The sequence below is a fragment of the Peromyscus eremicus genome, chromosome 3 (genome assembly GCF_949786415.1).
Source record: "Peromyscus eremicus chromosome 3, PerEre_H2_v1, whole genome shotgun sequence".
In the NCBI taxonomy this organism is placed as follows: domain Eukaryota; kingdom Metazoa; phylum Chordata; class Mammalia; order Rodentia; family Cricetidae; genus Peromyscus; species Peromyscus eremicus.
This window is the reverse complement of record NC_081418.1, coordinates 80809907-80830640: the sequence shown is the minus strand read 5'-3', so window position 1 is coordinate 80830640 and position 20734 is coordinate 80809907. Positions and strand designations below refer to the sequence as shown.

Sequence of the window (20734 nt, the reverse complement as noted above, 5' to 3'; positions counted from 1 at the left end):
AGTGGTTCAAAGACCTCAACATAAATCCAGTTACTCTGAACCTGATAGAAGAGAAAGTAGGAAGTAGTCTTGAATGCATTGGCATAGGAGATCACTTCTTAAATATAACACCAGCAGCACAGACACTGAGAGAAACAATCAATCAATGGGACCTCTTGAAACGGAGAAGCTTTTGTAGAGCAAAGGATACGGTCAACAAGGCAAAGCAACAGCCTACAGAATGGGAAAAGATCTTCACCAACCCCACATCTGACAGAGGGCTGATATCCAAAATATAGAAAGAACTCAAGAAATTAGACATCAAAATGCCCAATAGTCCAATTAAGAAATGCACTATAGAGCTAAACAGAATTCTCAACAGAGGAAGCTCAAATGGCTGAAAGACATTAAGGAATTGCTCAACATCCCTAAACATCAAGGAAATGTAAATCCAAACGACTCTGAGATACCACCTTACACCTGTCAAAATGGCTAAGATCAAAAACACTGAAGACAGCTTATGCTGGAGAGGATGTGGAGCAAGGGGAACTCTCTTCCACTGTTGGTGGAAATGCAAGCTTCTACAGCCTCTTTGGAAATCAATATGGCACTTTCTTAGAAAATTGGGAATCGATCTCCCCCAAGACCCAGCTATACCACTCTTGGGCATATACCCAAGGAATGCTCAATCATACCACAAGGGCACATGCTCAGCTATGTTCATAGCAGCGTTGTTTGTAATAGCCCAAAATTGGAAACAACCTAGATGCCCTTCAACTGAAGAATGGATAAATAAAATGTGGTACATATACACAGTGGAGTACTACTCAGCAGAGAAAAACAATGACATCATCAGGTTTGCAGGCAAATGGATGGATCTAGAAAAAATCATCCTGAGTGAGGTAACCCAGACTCAGAAAGACAAAGACGGTATGTACTCACTCATAGGTGGATATTAGATGTAAAACAAAGATGGTGTCGTTTGCCCAACAGATAAATGGATGATAGCTACATGAGCAAACTAGACGTGAGAGGGGGGTTAATGAAGGGCAAGGGTTGGGGGAAAGAGAGCTTAGGGGAGCAGGAGATCCCAGCTGAATTAAGAACAATGAAGGAGAACAAGAAATGAGAGACCATAATAAATGAAGACCTCATGGGAATAGGAAAAAGCAAAGTGCTAGAGAGGCCCCCAGAAATATACAAAGATACCTCCACAATAGACTACTGGCAATGGTCAAGAGAAAGCATGAACTGACCTACTCTGGTGATCAGATGGCAAATTTTTTTATTAAAATTACTTATGGGAGCATGTTTAAGACAACCCTTACAACCCATACGATGTCATATAGACAAATGTATATTCTACTTCATGCAGTGGGACTAAAAGTCATAGAAGTGTGGTTCAATATTATTTGATTTTTGTAAGCAGACCAAAGAACATAGGAGCCATTAAAATTCTATGTAGAGTGCTGTAGACAGCTGAAAGCATCAACACCCACTGCTGGAATTTCAAGACATAGTAAAGGATCATGGTTAGACAGCCTCCTCCTTTCTCTGATACTTGTGCTCTAGCTTTTATGAGAAAACCAGACATCCTTTCTGCTGTCAGCTTCTCTCAGTAAGATTTCTTTGCCCTTTAAATACTGGCATTTAGAAACTAATTTTCTGTATTTAAATGTGTTCTGAAATGTTCACAGTAGTTTCTACTGTTCTATATTGGGGATATAGCTAAGGATACTATGCAGAATCCTCATGGAGAATGGCTGTGTCCTCTATTAAGGCAGAAAAGGCATTGGTACTCTGAAAGGCTCGAGATGAAGGGGAAGAATGATAGGGTACAGAGAGGACTTTTAGCTTCTTTTGTAAAAACAATGACTCTCCATGAACTTTGCTAAAAATCCTATGACATCTGCAAAACAGTTTCAATGAGTGACTCATGAGGAGGAGCAGCTGGAGCTGCTCACCCTCTCACTTCTGCTTCAATGGAGGTTTATGGTATGACTTGTATCACTGTGGGAGGAAACTGAGCATTCTGTTGACAGTAATAAGTTGCCATATCTTCAGGCTCTAGGCTGCTGATTCTGAGAGAATAATCTGTCCCAGACCCACTGCCACTGAACCTCGATGGGACCCCATCTGCCAAGTTGGATGCACCATAAATCAGTTGCTTAGGAGGTTTTCCTGGTTTCTGCTGTAACCAGATTAAATTACTGCTAATGCCCTGACTGGCCCGGCAAGTGAGAGTGACTCTGTCTCCCAGAGATGTAGACAGGGAAGATGGAGACTGGGTCATCTGGATGTCACATCTGGCACCTAGGAGTGGAGATAAAGTAAACAACCACATAGTAAATCATTATACAAAAGGACCTCCCCCAAATGCCAGTCAACACTAATCAGACTGTAACAGTGAAATTCCCATTTTAGTCATTTTTTTACCTGGAAGACAGAGCAGCAGGATCCCAAGGAGCTGAGCAGGGGCCCTCATGTTCATGCTGAGTCCTGACTGCAGTGACAACTGTACAGGGTGTGACTGGTATATGAAGAAGTCCTCAAGGCTGTGCAGTGAGTGCATGCAAATCACTGGGAGCCAGTTAGGATGGGCAGAGCTGCAAGACTTGCTCATCTCAGCAGCTTGGCACAAGTGCAGGGTACCTAGATGCCCAAAGTTAGACTGCATACATGTCTGCAAAGAACACACTTCTTCAATTTTAAAATTGTACATGACATTTCTAATGTATAGCACCTCTATTTTGAATAATACATTTCAAAGATACATTGGGGTAATATTGACAAATATCCTGCTTTGAGAAAATATACAACAGAGAAGGGACTATTAAATCCTTAACTCACTCAAATATTTCTGATTGGTTGAAAAAATACTTTGTGATTTCATTGTGAAATATTTGTTAGTTTGAAGTAGTCATTTATTTAAATCAAAAGGACAATTTACCAGGATCATAGGATCATTTTAATGATTTAAAAATAAGATTTTACAGCTCTAACCATACTTACTATGGGACAAAGAAAGCAATTATACAGTAGGTGCACATATAACAACTTGATCCCCAAAATCTGTTTACTTGGCAGTCTAACCCCTTATGAAAATGGAAGTACTTTCATACTTACAGACTAAAGATGTTGTATCATCTTTTCCTCTGTTTGAGATTCTCCATATTTCCTCTTTCCTACCATTTGCTTCAATTTCCCTCAATTCCTCATCATAAAGTATTGACTAGTGATGACAAACTTGAACACTATAACAGAAAACATTACATTACTACTCAATACATGGCTCTGCTGTGTATTACAAATGATATTTTCACTTTTGCTCTTGAGCAGTAACTGGAGATATTATCCTAATTTAGGTGGCATCCTCACTGTCTGCAAGTGTGTCTCCATCTCCAAACAAGCTAAGAAGCAGAAATGTTTGTGCATCCTTATAACACAAATATTTGAATACCACAGAACACACATATCTATGTTCTCACCTTGGCATCCAGGCTTATTTCCCATCAGAAGTAGAGTCTATTTAGACTTTAGTACCCTTGTCCTGGAGCCTGAGGATCCAAAGGGTCTTTTAGAAACATAACTGTGAAAGGCTAGACAGTGTTGCAGCCTAAGCCTGACTGTGGATTCCACAGAGGCTATCTAGAAGATCGGCTATCTAGGAGAATCTGAGCTTGCTCTACCCGGCTGTGTAATGGGATGATTTGACCACGGGTGTAGTTACCAAGAGTTTGGAAAGGTCTACACTTGGCTATAAGGCGAAGGTCTTTTGCCTCTCCCTTTTGCATATTATAAAAAGCCCTTTTTAACAAAGAACGAGGCTGTTGGGTACTGATCCAGGCTCTCCTGAAGCTATCCTGTGTTTCTGTCTTCTCATCCGCTAGGTCTCTCTTTCTATCTGATATTTTCCTATCCCTCTCCCCTCCTCCTAATAACCCTTCAAAAGATGGGAGATGTACTCCCACACCTGACCTGGCTGATTTTCCAGAATCTGGTCTAAAGTGATGGGTGTGAACAAAACCTAGAATTAAAGCAGCTTCATCAAGATACAGGACACCCTCCCCATCAGGAATACCACACAGCAGCTTTTGGTGGATCAATAGTAATGCTGGCTTCCCTGCCTCTTCACTTCACTCTCTTTCTGTTGATCTACCAGCTGTACTTCTGCCTCTTGTGGTGATATATTGTGTCCCCCAATATATTGTTCACCCCAATAAAGCTTATCTAGGGATCAGAGGACAGAGCTAACCACTATATTAGACATAGAAGCCAGACAGTGGTGGCACACACACCTTTAATCCTATCACTCATGAGGCAGAAATCAGTCTGGATATCTTTGAGTTCAAGGCCACACTGGAAAACAGCCAGACAGTGGTGGCACACACCTTTAATCCCAGTACTAGGAAGCATACACCCCTTTAGTCCCAAGAAGTAATATGGCAGGACATAGAAAGGTATATAAGATGTGAGGACCAGGAACTAGAAGCCTTTAGGCAGTTCAACTAAGACCCTCTCGGGTTAGAACTCAGAGGCTTTCAGTCTGAGAAAACAGGAACTCTCTTGAGATGCTCTTGGGCTGAAGATTTCCTAGAGGTAAGACATAGCTGGTTTGCTCTGACACCCTCTTCTGGGCTCCGTAGGCACCAGGCACTCATGTGGTGTACATCCTGGTAGAATACCAGTACACATAAAACAATAATTTATTCTTAATTTACAGTATTTTTTATTTTACTATTTCCCATAGGTTTATATATTTGTTGTTATTTTATAAAGTTTATGGAGCATTGGTATCAAATCTTTTTAATAAAATCTCTACAGAATAGTTTCATTATGCTTAAAAAATGAGGAAAAGGGATATGTAATATTTATAGGAAACTTTAGAAGACAACCACTCTTGGTGACACTCACTGTATTGAGGCAGGAGTGTGAACAGTTTATACTACATGAAGGAACTTGTCTTAAAAAGCAAGAAAATAATGATGACCCACCCAAAATTTTATTCTCAATATTGAAGTTTTCAATTAGTGAATTAAATAAATACTAATTATTTTGATATGTTTTTTATGATTATTTGATGCTTTTAAATTTTATTTTGCCAATTTCACTGTAGACAAATTTTATATTTTTCCTAAGATTGAATATGAGATATTTAATTCTCTGAGTTTATAATTATGTTACCTTTTTATTTTAGTTACATAAAGTTGGTTGTATTTTTAACTTTTAATCAAATTATTTTATATTCTCTTGTAGAGTCTAATAATTTAATTATAAATTAATTTGCATATTTATAGATAATCCTTTCACCTGTGAAGTATGATAGTTTCCATCTTCTTTCCATATTTGTCACTTGCTGTTAAGGCTGCTCTATCACCACGGCATGAGTAACTTCAAAGGTATCTGTTCAAATATGTTTAAGTAAAATATCCAGGAGTGATAGAGAAAATCTTGTCAGCAATGGTCTTGACTGTGGAACCATCTGTCTACCTTCTTAGCTAATCTTCATGGATTTCCAAGCCCTTTCCCCCTTTTCTTTTGAACTTAGCTGTCCTTAGTTATTTATGGTGTCACATGTCAAAAAATTCTGAATGTCTGTCTTCCTCCAGAAGCCCCAATGGTCTTAGTTAGTGGTGGAGGTCATAGTTCTCCTCATTTCTAATGATTTTGCTTTAATTAACAAATCCCACAAGCTTTAAGTCTAGAATTTTCTCAAGTATTTTCTTATTTATGTACTCTCAAAACTTTGTCTTCCCCAAACTCACTCATCCTCCAAGACCACAGATGCTCTCTGAGACACAGACTCTGCCAGCTCCAATAGACCAAGAGTGTTTCCCTGAGACAGAGACACTATTTGCACCAATTGGAGAAAAAAAAGGTAGAAGCCAGTGCAAGAATATATTCAACAACATAAAGAGCAATATGGCACCACCAGAATCTAGTGGTGCTACACCAGCAAAACCTGAACATCCCAACGTAGAAGAAACAGAAAAAAAAAGACCTTAAAAATGACTTTAAGACAATGATAGAGGCATTTAAGGAGGAAATGAAAAAATTCCCTTAAAGAAATTGAGGAAAAGACAAAAAATGGAAGAAATCAATAAATCCCTTAAAGAAAGCCACACACGCACACAAAGAAAAAGCAATTAAACAGGTGAAGAGATAGTTCAAGACCTGAAAATAGAAATAGAAACAATGAAGAAGACAAAAATTGGGGAAATGCTAGAAATAGAATATCTGAGTAAATGAACAGGAACTACAGATGCAAGCACAACCAATAGAATACAAGAGATGGAAGAGAGAATCTCTGGCATGGAGGATACAATAGAGGAAATAGATTCATCAGTCAAAGAAAATGCTAAAGCCAGAAAGTCATAACACAAAATGTCCAGGAAATCTGGGATACCATGAAAAAGTGAAACCTAAGATTAATAGGGATAGATGAAGAAGAATACCAACTCAAAGGCACAGAAAATATATTCAGCAAAATCATACAAGATAACTTTCTCAACCTAAAGAAGGAAATGCCTATGAATATACAAGAAGGTTACAGAACACCAAATAGACTGGACCAAAAAAGAAGTACCCTTGCCACATAATAATCAAATCACTAAACATATAGAATAAAGAAAAATATTAAGAGCAGCAAAGGAAAAAGGCCAAGTAACATATAAAGGCAGACCCATCAGAATAACACTCAGTGGAGACTCTGATAGCCAGAAGGTTCCACAATTATGCAGATACTAAGAGACCATGGATGCCAGCCAAGACTACTATACCCAGCAAAACTCTCAATTGCCATAGATGGAGTAAACAAAAAATTTCATGATAAAAACAGATTTAAACAATACCTACCACAAATCTAGCCCTACGGAAAGCACTAGAAGGAAGAATCCAACCTAAGGAAGTTAGATGCACCCATGAAAACACAGGCAATAGATAATCCCACACCAACAAATACCAAAGAAGGAAAATACACAACACTACCACCAAAAAAAACAGGAATTAATAATCACTGGTTATTAATATCCCTTAATATCAATGAATTTAATTCACCTGTAAAAAGTCACAAGCTAAGAGAATGGATATGAAAACAGAATCCATCTTTCTGCTGCATACGAGAAAAACATCTCAATTTCAAAGACAGACACTATCTCAGAGTAAAAGGCTGGGGAAAAGACTTTCCAAACAAATGGACTTAAGAAGCAAGCTGGTGTATCTATCCCAATATCTAACAAAATAGACTTCAAACTAAAATCAAAAGAAATTAAGAAGGACATTACATATCCATCACAGGAAAAATCCACCAAGATGAAGTCTCAATTCTGAACATTTATGCCCCAAATAAAAGGGCACCCACATATGTAAAAGAAACATTACTAAAGCTTAAATCGCACATCAAACCCCACATATTAATAGTGGGAGTCTTCAACACCCCACTCTCACCAATGGACAGATATGCCAGATTAAAACTTAACAGAGAAATAAGGGAAATAACAGATGTTATGAGGCAAATGGACTTAATAGAAATCTACATAACATTTCACCAAACACAAGAGAACATACCTTCTTCTCAGCACCCCACAGAACCTTCTTTAAAATTGACCACATACTTGGTCACAAGGCAAATATCAAACAATACGAAAAAATTGGAATAACCTCCTTATTTTATCAGACCACCATGGCTTAAAGTTAGATTTCAACAACAACACAAGTTACAGAAATTCTACAACCTCATGGAAATTGAACAAGTGTCAACTGAATCACTTGAAGAACTAGTCAAGGCAGAAATAAAGAAATTAAAGACTTTCTAGAATTCAATTAAAATGAATGTACAACATACCCAAACTTATGGGACACTATGATAGCAGAACTAAGAGAAAAGTTCATAGCTCTAAAGGCCTACATAAAAAAGTTGGAGGTATCTCACACTAGCAACTTAACAGCACACCTGAGAGCTCTAGAAGATAAAGAAGCAAACTCACCCAGGATGGGTAGATGCCAGGAAATAATCAAATTGAAGGCTGAAATCAATAAAATAGAGAACGGTACAAAGAATCAGTGAAACAAAGAGTTGGTTCTTTGAGAAAATCAACAAGATAGACAAACCTTTATCCAAACTAACTAAAAGGCAGAGAGAGAACATCCAAATGAACAAAATCAGAAACAAAAAGGGAGACATAATAAATGACAATGAGGAAATCCAGAAAATCATCAGGTCATACTTCAAAAACTTGTATTCCACAAAACTGGAGAATCTAAAAGAAATGGACAATTTTCTGGATAGGTGCCATATACTCAAATTAAATCAAGACAAGATAAACAATTTAAAGAGACTGATAACCACTATGGAAATAGAAGCAGCCATTAAAAGTCTCCCAACCAAAAAAATCCCAGGGCCAGATGATTTCAGTGCAGAATTCTAACCAGAATTTCAATGAAGAGCTGATACCAATACTCTTCTAATTGTTCTAAAGAATAGAAACATAAGGAACATTGCCAAACTCTTTTTATGACGCTATAGTTACCTTGATACACAAACCATACAAAGATGCAACAAAGAAAGAGAATTATAGACCAATCTCCTACATGAACATTGATGCAAAAATACTCAATAAAATCCTGGCAAACCAAATCCAAGAACACATAAAAAAAATCATCCATCATGATCAAGTAGGCTTCATCTCAGAGATGTAATGATGGTTCAACATATGAAAATCTGTCAATGTAATCCATAATATAAACAAACTGAAAGAAAAAAATCACATGGTCAGCTCATTAGATGCTGAAAGAGACTTTGACAAAATCCAACACTCCTTCAAAATAAAGGTCCTGGAGAGATCAGGAATACAAGGAACATGCCTAAACATAATAAAGGCAATTTACAGCAAGCCAAAAGCCAACAGCCAACATCAAATTAAATGACAAGAAACTCAAAGTGATTCCACTAATCAGGCAAAAGACAAGGCTGACATCCACTCTCCCCATATCTATTCAATATAGTACTTGAAGTTGTAGGTAGGCAATAAGACAACAAAAGGAGATCAAGGGGATACAAATTGGAAAGGGAGAAGTCAAATTTCTCTATTTGCAGATGAAATGATAGGTTATATAAGTGACCCTAAAAGTTCTATCAGGGAACTACTACAACTGATAAGCACCTTCAGTAATGTGAAAGGATACAAGAATAACTCAAAAAAATCGGTAGCCCTCTTATACACAAATGATAAACGAGCTTAGAAAGGAATCAGAGAAACATCACAATAGCCACAAATAGTATAAAATACCTTGGGGTAACTCTAACCAAACAAGTAAAAGACCTATATGACAAGAACATTTAAGTCCTTGAAGGAAGAAATCAGAGAAGCTATCAGAAAATGGAAAGGTCTCCCATGCTCATGGATAGGTAGTATTAACATAGTAAAAATAGCAATCTTACCAAAAGCAATCTACAGATTCAATGAAATCTGCATCAAAATCCCAATGCAATTCTTCACAGACCTCAAAAGAGCAATATTCAACTTTGTATTGAAAAAAAAAAAAACAGGATAGCTAAAACAATCCTTTACAATAAAGCAACCTCTGGAGGCATCACCATCCATGACTTCAAGCTCTATTATAGACCTATAGTAATAAAAACAGCTTGGTACTGGCATTAAAAAAAATGACATGGGACCAATGGAGTCGAATTGAAAATCCTGACCTTAATCCACACACCTATGAACACCTGATTTTTGACAAAAAAGCCAAAACTCTACAATGGAAAACAAAAAGCATCTTCAACAAATGCTTGCAAAACTAGATGTCAACATGTAGAGGATTGCAAATAGATCCATATCTATCAACATGCACAAAACTCAAGTCCAAGTGGATCAAAGACCTCAACATAAATCCAGCTACACTGAACCTGATAGAGGAGAAAGTAGAAAATACCCTTGAACGCATTGTTACAGGAGACCACTTTCTAAATATAACACCAGTAGCACAGACACTGAGAGCAACAATTAATAAATGGGATCTCCTGAAAATGAGAAGCTTCTGTAAGGCAAAGGTTACAGTAAATTTTAATTTAACAAAATTAGAGCCTATAGCACGGGAAAAGATCTTCACCAACCCCACATCTGACAGAGGGAGGGCTGATCTCCAAAATATATGAAGAACTCAAGAAACTCGACAGCAAAATATCAAATAATTTAATTTAAAAATGGATGACAGAGCTAAGCAGAGAATTCTCAACAGAAAAATCTCAAATGGCCAAAAGACATTTAGGGAATTGCTCAACACCCTTATTCATCAGGGAAATGCAAATCAAAATGACTCTGAGATACCATCTTATACCTGTCAGAATGGCTAAGATCAAAAACACTAATGACAGCTTATGTTGGAGAGGATGTGGAACAAGTGGAACACTCCTCCACCTGGTGGTGGGAATGCAAACTTGTACAGCTACTTTGGAAATCAGTATGGCAGTTTCTCAGAAAACTGGGAATCAATCTTCCTCAAGACCCAATGATACCACTCTTGGGCATATGCCCTAGGGATGCTCAAGCATAAAACAAGGACATTTCCTCAACTATGTTCATAGCAGCATTATTCATAATAGCTTAGAAGCAACCTAGATGCCCCTCAACCAAAGAATGGATAAAGAAAATGTGGTACATATACACAATGAAGTATTACTCAGCTGTAAAAAACAATGACACCATGAAATTTGCATGCAAAATGATGGAACTAGAAATATCATCCTGAGTGAGGTAACTCAGACTCAGAAAGACAAATATGGTATGTACTCTGTGGTGATATTTTATTTTTATGTTAATAAATAAAGTTTGCCTGGAGATCAGAGGACATAGCCAGCCATTTTAAAATAAACATAGAAGTCAGTCAATGGTAGCACACGCCCTTAATCCAATCACATGACAGGCAGGGTCTCTGTGTGTTCAAGGACATACTAGGGAACAGCCAAGTGTGCTAACACATGCCTTTAATCCCAGTACCAACCATAGAGACCTGGAGGTCTGTACAGACAGGCAGTAACAAGGAAGTGAAGTAGCTAGGCTAAGATTCAATGAGAGGGCAGAACAGCAAGGCAATAAAAGCCTGGGTAGACAGGAAGTAGCTCTCTTGGGAAGCTACAGCAGCATGGTGAGTTAAGGCTAGCTGGTGGCTCTCACTATTTTCCTGATCTTTAAGGCTTTCACCCCTATATTTGGCTCTGTGTTTCTTATTTAATAAGACCATTTAGAAATTCATCTACAGTACTCATTCATAAGTAGATAATAAATGTCAAGCAAAGGAAAATCAGATTACAACCCACAGCTCCAGTAAAACTAGGAAACAAGGAGGACCCTAAGAGGGATGCACAGATAACCTTGGGAAGGGGAAAGAGAGGAGATCCTAATGAGTAAACTGGGGATGAGGGGAGACAATGGAGTGTAGGAGACTGGGGATGAGAACATGAGGGAACATGATGGTCGAGTTAGGGAAGGGACGGAGTGGGAGAGCAATGAAAGAGATATCTTGATAGAGGGAGACATGGGGTTAGGGAGAAACCAGGTGCTAGGAAAATTCCCAGGAATCCAAAAAGACGACCGCAGCTTAGACTACTAGCAATAGTGGAGAGGGTGCCTGAACTGGCCTCCCCATGTAATCAGATTGGTGGGTACCCTAACTGTCATCACAGAGAGTTCATCCAGTAACTGATGGAAACAGATGCAGAGATCCACAACAATGCACAAGACTGAGCTCCAGGAATCCAGTTGAAGAGAGGGAAGAGGAATTACATGAGCAAGGGAAGTCAAGATCTTGATGGGGAAATCTACAGAGACAACTGAACTAAGCTCAAAGGAACTCATGAACTTTAGACCAACAGCTGTGGAAGCTGCTTTGGACCAAACTAGACCCTCTGCACAAGGGAGACAGCTGTGTAGCTGGGTCTGTTTGAGGGGCCCCTGGCAATGTGACCAGGATCTATACTGGGTACCTGAGCCAGCTTTCTGTATCCCATTACCTATATTTTGACACCTTTCTCATCCCTGATAAAGTGAGGAGGGGCTTGGTCCTGCCTCAACTGAATGTACCAGGCTTAGCTGTTCCTCCATGGGATAATTTACCCTTTTGGAGGAGGGAATGGGAGGAGGGCAGGTGTGGGAGCGGAAGGAGGGATGAGAGGGGGATCTGTGGTTGGTATGTAAAATGAATTAAAAAAAACTTCAGAAAATGATCTGTGGCATTGTTCTCCTGTCTTACACACTCTTCATTCAGCTTTATTATAATTATTCACTGACGTTTACCCCATGGCTTGTGTTACCGAAAAGTGACTATTATCATTCTGGTGCACATGGTATGATTTCCTCAAATAATTCCTTCATGATTTTATCATATATTACAGTTAAAAGCAATTCAATAGCATAATGTTTCATATATTATGACTTTTTATAAATCACTGATATGATTAATTTAATTTATAACTTTCCTTAGTTATTCATGGTACCACATGTCAGAAACCTCTAAATGTCAATCATCCTCCAGAAGTCCCATTAATCACCTTAATGAATTTAAGGAGTCATAACAATGTACCTAAGTGACAAAAATTTTAATAACAACCTTGTTGAGGACCAGCCCCCACTTTTACAACCCAGGATACTCTTGAGTAAGAAGAAATGAGAAATATTAGATAGAAAGAGATACCTAGATGATGAGAAGAAAGACAGAAACACAGAATAGCCTCTGGAGGGCCTGGGTTAAAACCCACCAGCCTCGAACTTTATTCCAAAGGACTTTTTATCATAATGGCAGGGGGCAAGGCAAAAGACCTCTGTCTGCTAGATACAACCAAGTGTAGACCCTTCTAAACACCTGGTACCCAAGCCTGTTGTCCAATCATCCTCTTATGCAGTCCTGCTGGGTAAAGCAACTAGGAAACCTGGGTGGGCTCCAACAAAACCTATAGCAAAACAAAATAGAAAATCTTAGGTTATTTTCCATAGATTAATGATCTGCTTTGCTTTATGGATGGATAGTTGGATAGACAGATAGATGATAGATATCTATCACCATGTGTGCTCTGGAAGCCCCAGAACCTGAGGGTTACTAACTCCAAAAATAACAGTGTTGTCTCAAGGCTTACTGACGTTTTTTTCTATTATACACACCATAGCTGTAATGATGGCTACCACATCACCCTAGCTTTAAAAAATAACTAAGGAATTAAGGCAGCAAATATTCACTGAGATAGAAAATTGAAAGAGTGAGGCATATACTATGATCCTCTTGTTATCATTAAGGACCACAGTGAATGCACACAGTAAACAGAGACCAATATGGCTCCCCTTAGAGATTAGGAGATGTGATTATTACATCCTCTGACACCATAGAGAAATACTGTATTTTATTAAAAATGTATTTTCTAACAAAGTTGTTTGACTGGTATGTAAAGTGAGATAGTGACATAGAGTAAAGGAATAAATTAAATTTTATTTTACTATCTCTTTCTCATGTTCCTGCTCCCCTTGTTCCCCTTCTGATTCTCCACCTTCACCACTTTGTTTATGTGTGATGCATCATGACCTAGTTGAATGTATTTAACAAGACAAAGTCCATATTAATATTATACACTCTACCACATAGTTCATCCTTCTGACAATTAAGATGAATTGTATTAATTATCTCCATAGTGTCTTAATCATTTCTATGGGAGTTAATAGGTATTCATGATAAATCTCTAAGGAAGCAAAACATAGTGACAAAAATATCTTACTGTTATATGCTGCCTATAATGCTAAAGCGAATATACAACCCAGTTAAAAAATTGTTGGACATTTTATACCTCAGATTACAAATAAGATCAAAATGTCTGCTGTCACCATCTGTATCTAAACCAACAGCACAATATACAAAATGTAATAAGATGTGATCAATGAAAGAAATGAAATAAAATATTTGCTAATAGATCAGTACACAAATTCATAAAGAAGGAATATCAACATAAATATTTAGGAGTAATTATAATAAAATTTCTATATACACCAAGGGTAGCAGAATTATCCTTGTACATTAAAGATAATACAAGTGAATAGAGACTATGTCTGTGTTCATAATATGAACCACTTAAAAAAATAATTTTATATGTATGACTATTTCATCTGCGTGTTTGTGGGAACATTATGTGCATGTCTGGTGCCCTCAGAGACCAGCAGAGGGTGCTGGATTCCCTGGAACTGAAGTCAAAGACAGCTGTGGGTCATGATGTGAGTGCTGAAAATTAAACCCAGGTCCTCTTCAACAGGTACTCTTAAGCAATAGGTGTTCTCTCCAATTCCATGAACCACTTTTAAATGTATATTTTCTCCAATTGGCACATAAACTCAATAATTTAATGTAACTAATATTCCTGAAGAGGTTTCCAAAGTTGATTAACTCAGTCTAGAATTTATGTAGAAAATCAGACAACAGTAACTAAGAAAATTGAAAACTGTAAAAGTGGTATTATATCTTCTGGCTTGATTGCTCTTTTTTGGATAAAAATATAATTAAGTCTGTGTGTAGTGTCGGTGTATAGATAGGTGGATAGATAAATGGGACATCATAAAGGGACAGGAAATAGATCTTACCCAAAAATGATTTCTAACATAAAATAAAAAGAATAGGGTATAGATCACTGTTATTTTGTTGTTGTTATTTGGGGTGAGGGGCTTGAGGCAGGATTTCTCTGTGTAGCCTTGACTGTCCTGAAATTCTCTCTGTAGACCAGGTTGGCCCTGAAGTCACAGAGATCCTCTTGCCTCTGCCTCCCAGAGTCCTGGAATTAAAAGCATGCACCACCACTGCCCAGCTTTGTGTTGTTTCTAAAGCTATGCTCTGGAATATCAATTCTTCATTAATATCACTTACAGAAGCAAATGTAAGACAATCCTTTACAACCTATATGATGTCATATATATGAATCCGTTTTCCACTTCACACAGTGAAATTAAAAGTCATATGAGTGTGATTTGGCATGATTTGATTTTTGTAAGCAGACCAGTGTGCATAGGAGCCTTTAGTTCCTATGTGAAGTGCTGCAGACAGCTGAGAGAATCACGACTGGAATTTCAAGACACAGCAGAGAATCTTGGTTAGACAGCCTCCCCTTTCTCTGACACTTGTGCTCCAGATTTTACGAGAAAACCAGAATCCTTCCTGCTGTCAGCTTCTCTCAGTAAGATTTCTCTGCCCTTCAAATACTGGCACTTAGAAGCTAATATTCTGTATTTAAATAATGTGTTCTAGAATATTCACAGTAGTTTCCACTGTTCTGTATGAATCCAAGCTGGAGATATAACTCAGATTCCTTATAAAGAATGACTGTGTCCTCTTGAAAGACACTAACCCTTCAAGCTTACACGCCCCCCCCCCAAGCCCCAGGAGAATGAGGAACTATAAAGCTAATTCCAAGGGCAAACTGGCTCAGCCACCCCTGCCATAATGTAACAATGTAAAGAGATTTCTGTTAAGAGACGCGCTCAACTGTGACTTTGATAACTGCAAGTGTTCCAGGAAGGACCACTGTAACCTTTGTGTAAACTTCACTCCCACCCTGATACCCCCTTTGAGGTTTTGGGAAGAATGTGCATGTGGATGTGACTGTACCCACCCTGTGATCAGGCCATGATCTTGTGAAATTAGCCTCTAGACATAAATCAATCGAAACAAAATTGTATGGGAATTGTAATCTTATGGCTTTTATTGGCTTTTCCTTTAAAAGTACCCATGTGGCTGCAGTAGGCGCGACTCTTGCTCTCAGGACAAAAGTAGCCCGACTGTACAGCCGCATCAATAAACCTCTTGCTGTTTGCATCCACTGGACCAGAGTCTGGGTTCTTGGGGTGCCCACTCAAGAAGGTAGTACCCTAGGTCTGGGGTCTATCATTCTGTTAAAGCAGAAAGGTCATTGGTACTGTGTAGTGCTGGAGATAATGAAGATATTTAGGGTACAGAGAGGACTGCTTAGCCACTTTTTTTTTTTTTTTTGGTTTTTAAAGACAGGGTTTCTCTGTGTAGTTTTGCGCCTTTCCTGGAAGTCCAGGCTGGCCTCGAACTCACAGAGATCCACCTGGCTCTGCCTCCCGAGTGCTGGGATTAAAGGCGTGCGCCACCACCGCCCGGCTGCTTAGCCACTTTTATCAAAACAAATGACTCTCCAAGAGCTTTGCTAAAAATCCTGTGATAGCTAAGAAACAGTTTCAGTGAGTGATTCATAAAGAGGAGCAGCTGGGGCAGCCCAGCCTCTCACTTCTGCTTCCTTAGGGGTTTATGTTATGACTTGTATCACTGTGGGAGGGTACTGAGCATACTGTACACAATAATAAGCTGCAATGTCTTCAGGCTCCAGGCTGCTGATGGTGAGAGAATAATCTGTCCCAGACCCACTGCCACTGAACCTCGATGGGACCCCATCTGCCAAGTTGGATGCACCATAGATCAGTCGCTTAGGAGCTTTCCCTAGTTTCTGCTGTAACCAGATTAAATTACTGCTAATGCCCTGACTGGCCTTGCAAGTGATGGTGACTCTGCCTCCCAGAGACGCAGACAGAGAGGATGGAGACTGGGTCATCTGGATGTCACATCTGGCACCTAGGAGTGGAGACATAATAAATACCCACATAGTTAAGCATGATAATAAAGAACCTCCCCCAAATGCCAGTCAAAATTAATCGCTATGTCACAGTGAAATTCCCATTTTAGTCCTTTTTCACCTGGAAGCCAGAGCAGCAGGATCCCAAGGAGCTGAGCAGGTGCCCCCATGTCCATGCTGAGTCCTGACTGCAATGACAACTGTACAGGGTGTGACTGATATATGAAGAAGTCCTCAAGGCTGTGCAGTGAGTGCATGCAAATCACTGGGAACCAGTTAGGATGGGCACAGCTGCAAGGCTTAGTTATCTCAGTAACTGAGCACAAGTATTGTGTCCCCAGATGCCTGAGGTCAGACCACATACATACCTCCAAAGATTACATTTCTTTTTCAAGTTTTAAAATTATACATGACATTTCTAATGAATATAAGCTCTATTTTGGATAATATATTTCAAAGACATATTGGGGTAACATTAAAAAATATCCTGCTCTAAGGTAATACACAGCAGAGAAGGAAATATTAAACATTTAACAAACTCAAATAATTCTGATTGGTTAAAAAATAACTAGTGCTCTCCTTGAAATGTTTGTGAGTTTATAGTAGTCATATCTATGAATTGAAAGAATAATTTATAAGGAACATTTTAATGTATTAAAAAATAAGGTTTTACAGCTTTAACTATGCCTACAATGAGAGGAATTACACACCGGGTACACATATAACAACTTGATCCCAAAAATGTGTGTCACTTGGATTCCTGACTCCATCTGAAGATGGAGGTTCTTTCATATTCACAGACTAAATGGGTTGCATCTTTTTCTCAGTTTAGGATCTTCCATATTTTCTCTTATCTACCATTTACTTCTATTTCCCACTATTCCTCATCATAAAGTATTGATTAATGAGGACAGATTTGAACACCATAACAGACAGCACTGCTACTCAATACATGGCTCTGCTGTGTATTACAAATGATATTTTCACTTTCACTCTTGAGCAGTAACTGGAGCCATCATCCTGACTTAGTCAGCAGCCTCATTGTCTTCATGTGTGTCTCAGTCTGCCAACAACCTAAGATGCAGAAATGTTTGTGTATTCTTATAACACATACATTTGAACATCACACATCTCACACCCGTGTCTTCGCCTTGGCCATCCAGCCTTATTTGTCATCAGAAGTAGTATCTATTCAGTCTTCAGTACCCTTGTCCTGGGTACTGAATCCCAAGGGTCTTTTAGGGGATTAAAAAAAAAAAAACTGTGAAGGTCAGACAGTGTTGCAGCTTGAGCCTGACCCTGCTGATTTTCCAGCATCTGGTCTTGAGTGATGAGTGTGAACAAACACCCATGATTAAATCAGCTTCTTCGGGATATAGAACACCCTCCCCATCAGAAGTACCACACAGCAGTTTTGGTAGATTAATAGGAATGCAGGTTTCTCTGCCTCCTCACTGTCTTTCTGCTGGTATCTACCAGCTGCCTTCATGTCTCTCTTTGATCTTTGACACTTGGAAAGACAGTTCTTCCTTCTCACATGATAGTCAGGAATATGAAGGAAGCCTCATTCAGGAAACTTCAGTAGATGATAACAGGAAGATGACAGTTCCTCTCAATCTAAAACAATAAACAAATCATTATAATTTTGCATGGCATCTGTGATCTAAATTCTTACCACACCACCTATAATGATATGTGCAAATATGAAGGGAATTCCAGAAACATTCAACTTCTTTTTACCAATGGTCCTTAGATTGGATTAAGACATAAATGCTTCTGTTTCCTAATAAAATGTGTTGATGGTATAGTAGTGAGCATAGTTGCCTTCTAAAAAAAAATCCAATAACCTCTCAGGAATCTCTAACTCATACATACTGAATAAATACCTGTACACCTGGAGATTTATGTGTCTTCTTCCTATGTTCCTTAATAAATAGGACTTCTGATTTTTGTTGTTGTTGTTGTTCTTTAAAAGGTCACGTTTTAAGGAGAGGATACTAGCTATTGGTTGAGGGATAATGGATCTCACTGAACCTTCCCATAACTTTCCAAATTTAGTTTCTAGAAATTAGAAATTGAAAGTTACATGTCAAAATGACTTGTCAGGTGTGATTGTGTTATAATGGTGAGATGGTATAGACATCCTAAAGTATATGGGTGTGATCAATATAACCACAAATGCTTTTCTAGTAGGGAGAGAGGAAGTTGAGCTAAGCAAAGTGGTTGTTACGATGGAAAAGATAGAAGACTGTGGGAGCTAGTGCCCATTGTTCAGGGAATGTGGTAGTTTCTTGGAAGAAAAATGTTAGCATTAGATTCTATGCCTCGGAACATGGAGGAATCTCACAGCCCTACTTATCCTTGAGTTTAGTTCGGGAGACTGCTGAACTCCAGAGCTGTAAGAAATTGTTTTCTGGATTAATTCTGAAGATATTGACATTTAGCCACAAAAAAAAAAAAAAACTAATGGAAAACACAGTCTTTGCCTTCTCTATGTATATGGCTTTCCTTAATATTCCAATATTCCTGGATTTCTCATCAGTTGGTGTCATTGTGACAAGAGAGTATGGCTTCACATTAATAAGTTAGTTCCAGAATTAATCATGGCTATAAAAACTTGTCTGTCAGCTGTGAATAACTGAAGAAAAAAACAGAAAAAAAATATTAATTTAAAGGAGGACATTTTTTTTCTCTCTCACAGAATCCCAGGTGCCTACATGTGATGGCAACAATGTATTCTTTCTGGGCCTGAAATGAGACAGAGCATGGTGACAGAGGGTATGCGAAGTAGAGCAGCTTTGTTAAAAAAAAAAATGAAAGAGGGAAAGAGATCTAGAGTGGTGATGAAAGATTATAGGACAAAGGCTAGTGGGAGGAAGTAACCTACTCCTCAGAGACATGCTGTAGTTACTTTCTTCTCCTAACTAAATGCAATCCCTTAGTTTCTTCCACTTCCTAGTGGTGCAATCAACTATGGATGGAGTTTTGAACACAACATTTGTGAGAACACTATAGACACAAATTATAACATTCCTTCTCTGGCCCCAAACGTTCATGCTTGTCTCAAAATGAAAAATACATTAAGACAGTTTATGACTGTCAATTCTCACAGCTTCTGCATTTTGTAAAAGTGAAGTCAAAAGCCACTCCTGAAACTCAAGACATGATTTTAGCCCTAATAATATATAAAAATCTGTGAAAAGAGAAGCTGGTTATTGTGTTTAATGGCTATAATCATGGAATCCCTGACACTTATTGAGGAGGATAATCTGTGTGAATCTAGCCTGTGCTACATATAGAGCTCATGCCTCAAAATGGAACGAAAGAAGAGAAAGCAGAAAGTGAGCTATCCACTTCCAACAGACAATGAAAAAGGGTGGGAGCCTGCATGGGACTGGACTAGGCCCTCTGCATAGGCAAGATAGTTTAGCTTGACCTACTTAAGGGGCCCGTCAGGATCTGTCCCTGCTGCATGAGAGGGCTTTTTGGAGCCCACTGCCTATGGTGGGACACTTTACACAGCCTTGGTTCAGGGGGACAGCCTTGGACCTGCCTCAAGTGAATGTACCAGGCTCTGCTGACTCCCCATGGGAGGCCTTGCCTTGGAGGAGGTGGGAATCAGGGGAGGGTTGGTGGGAGGAAGCTGATGGGGAGGGAGGGGAGGGACACCTGTGGTAGGTATGTAAAATGAACAGAAAATTTCTTAATAATAAAAAATAAATAATTTCTTAAAAAAAGAAAAAAGGGGGGAATATTCCCATTTGTTTTTTTCTTAACAGCATAGTTTTTTTTAATTTTTTATTCATTTTACATACCAACCATAGATTCCCCTCTCATCCCTCCTCCCACTACCCTCCTACCTTCCCCCCTGACCTACCCTCATCCCCTCCTCCAAAAGGATAAGGCCTCCCAGGGGGAGTCAGCAAAGCCTGGTACACTCAATTGAGGCAGGACTAAGCCCTTCCCCCCTGCATCAAGGCTGATCAAGCTAGCTCATGCACGAGGGATAGATCCGATCCCACTGCCAGAGGCCCCTCAAACAGACCAAACTACACAACTGTCTCCTGTACCCAGAGGGCCTAGTCCTGTCCCATTCAGGTTCCACAGCGTCTGTCTAAAGTTCATGAGTACCTAGAAGCT

The 20734-nt window shown here is 38.9% G+C and overlaps 2 gene segments (V, D, J or C); both read right to left on the bottom strand.

Annotated features, from left to right (window-relative positions):
* Window positions 1-1969: 1969 nt before the first annotated feature.
* On the bottom strand, window positions 1970-2470 carry LOC131906313 (immunoglobulin kappa variable 1-16-like). The segment is given in 2 exon segments: window positions 1970-2292; window positions 2416-2470. Coding segments are annotated over 2 exon segments (378 nt in total).
* Window positions 2471-16158: 13688 nt separating this feature from the next.
* Window positions 16159-16937, bottom strand: LOC131907015 (immunoglobulin kappa variable 1D-13-like). The segment is given in 2 exon segments: window positions 16159-16593; window positions 16716-16937. Coding segments are annotated over 2 exon segments (459 nt in total).
* Between the last annotated feature and the right edge of the window lie 3797 nt (window positions 16938-20734).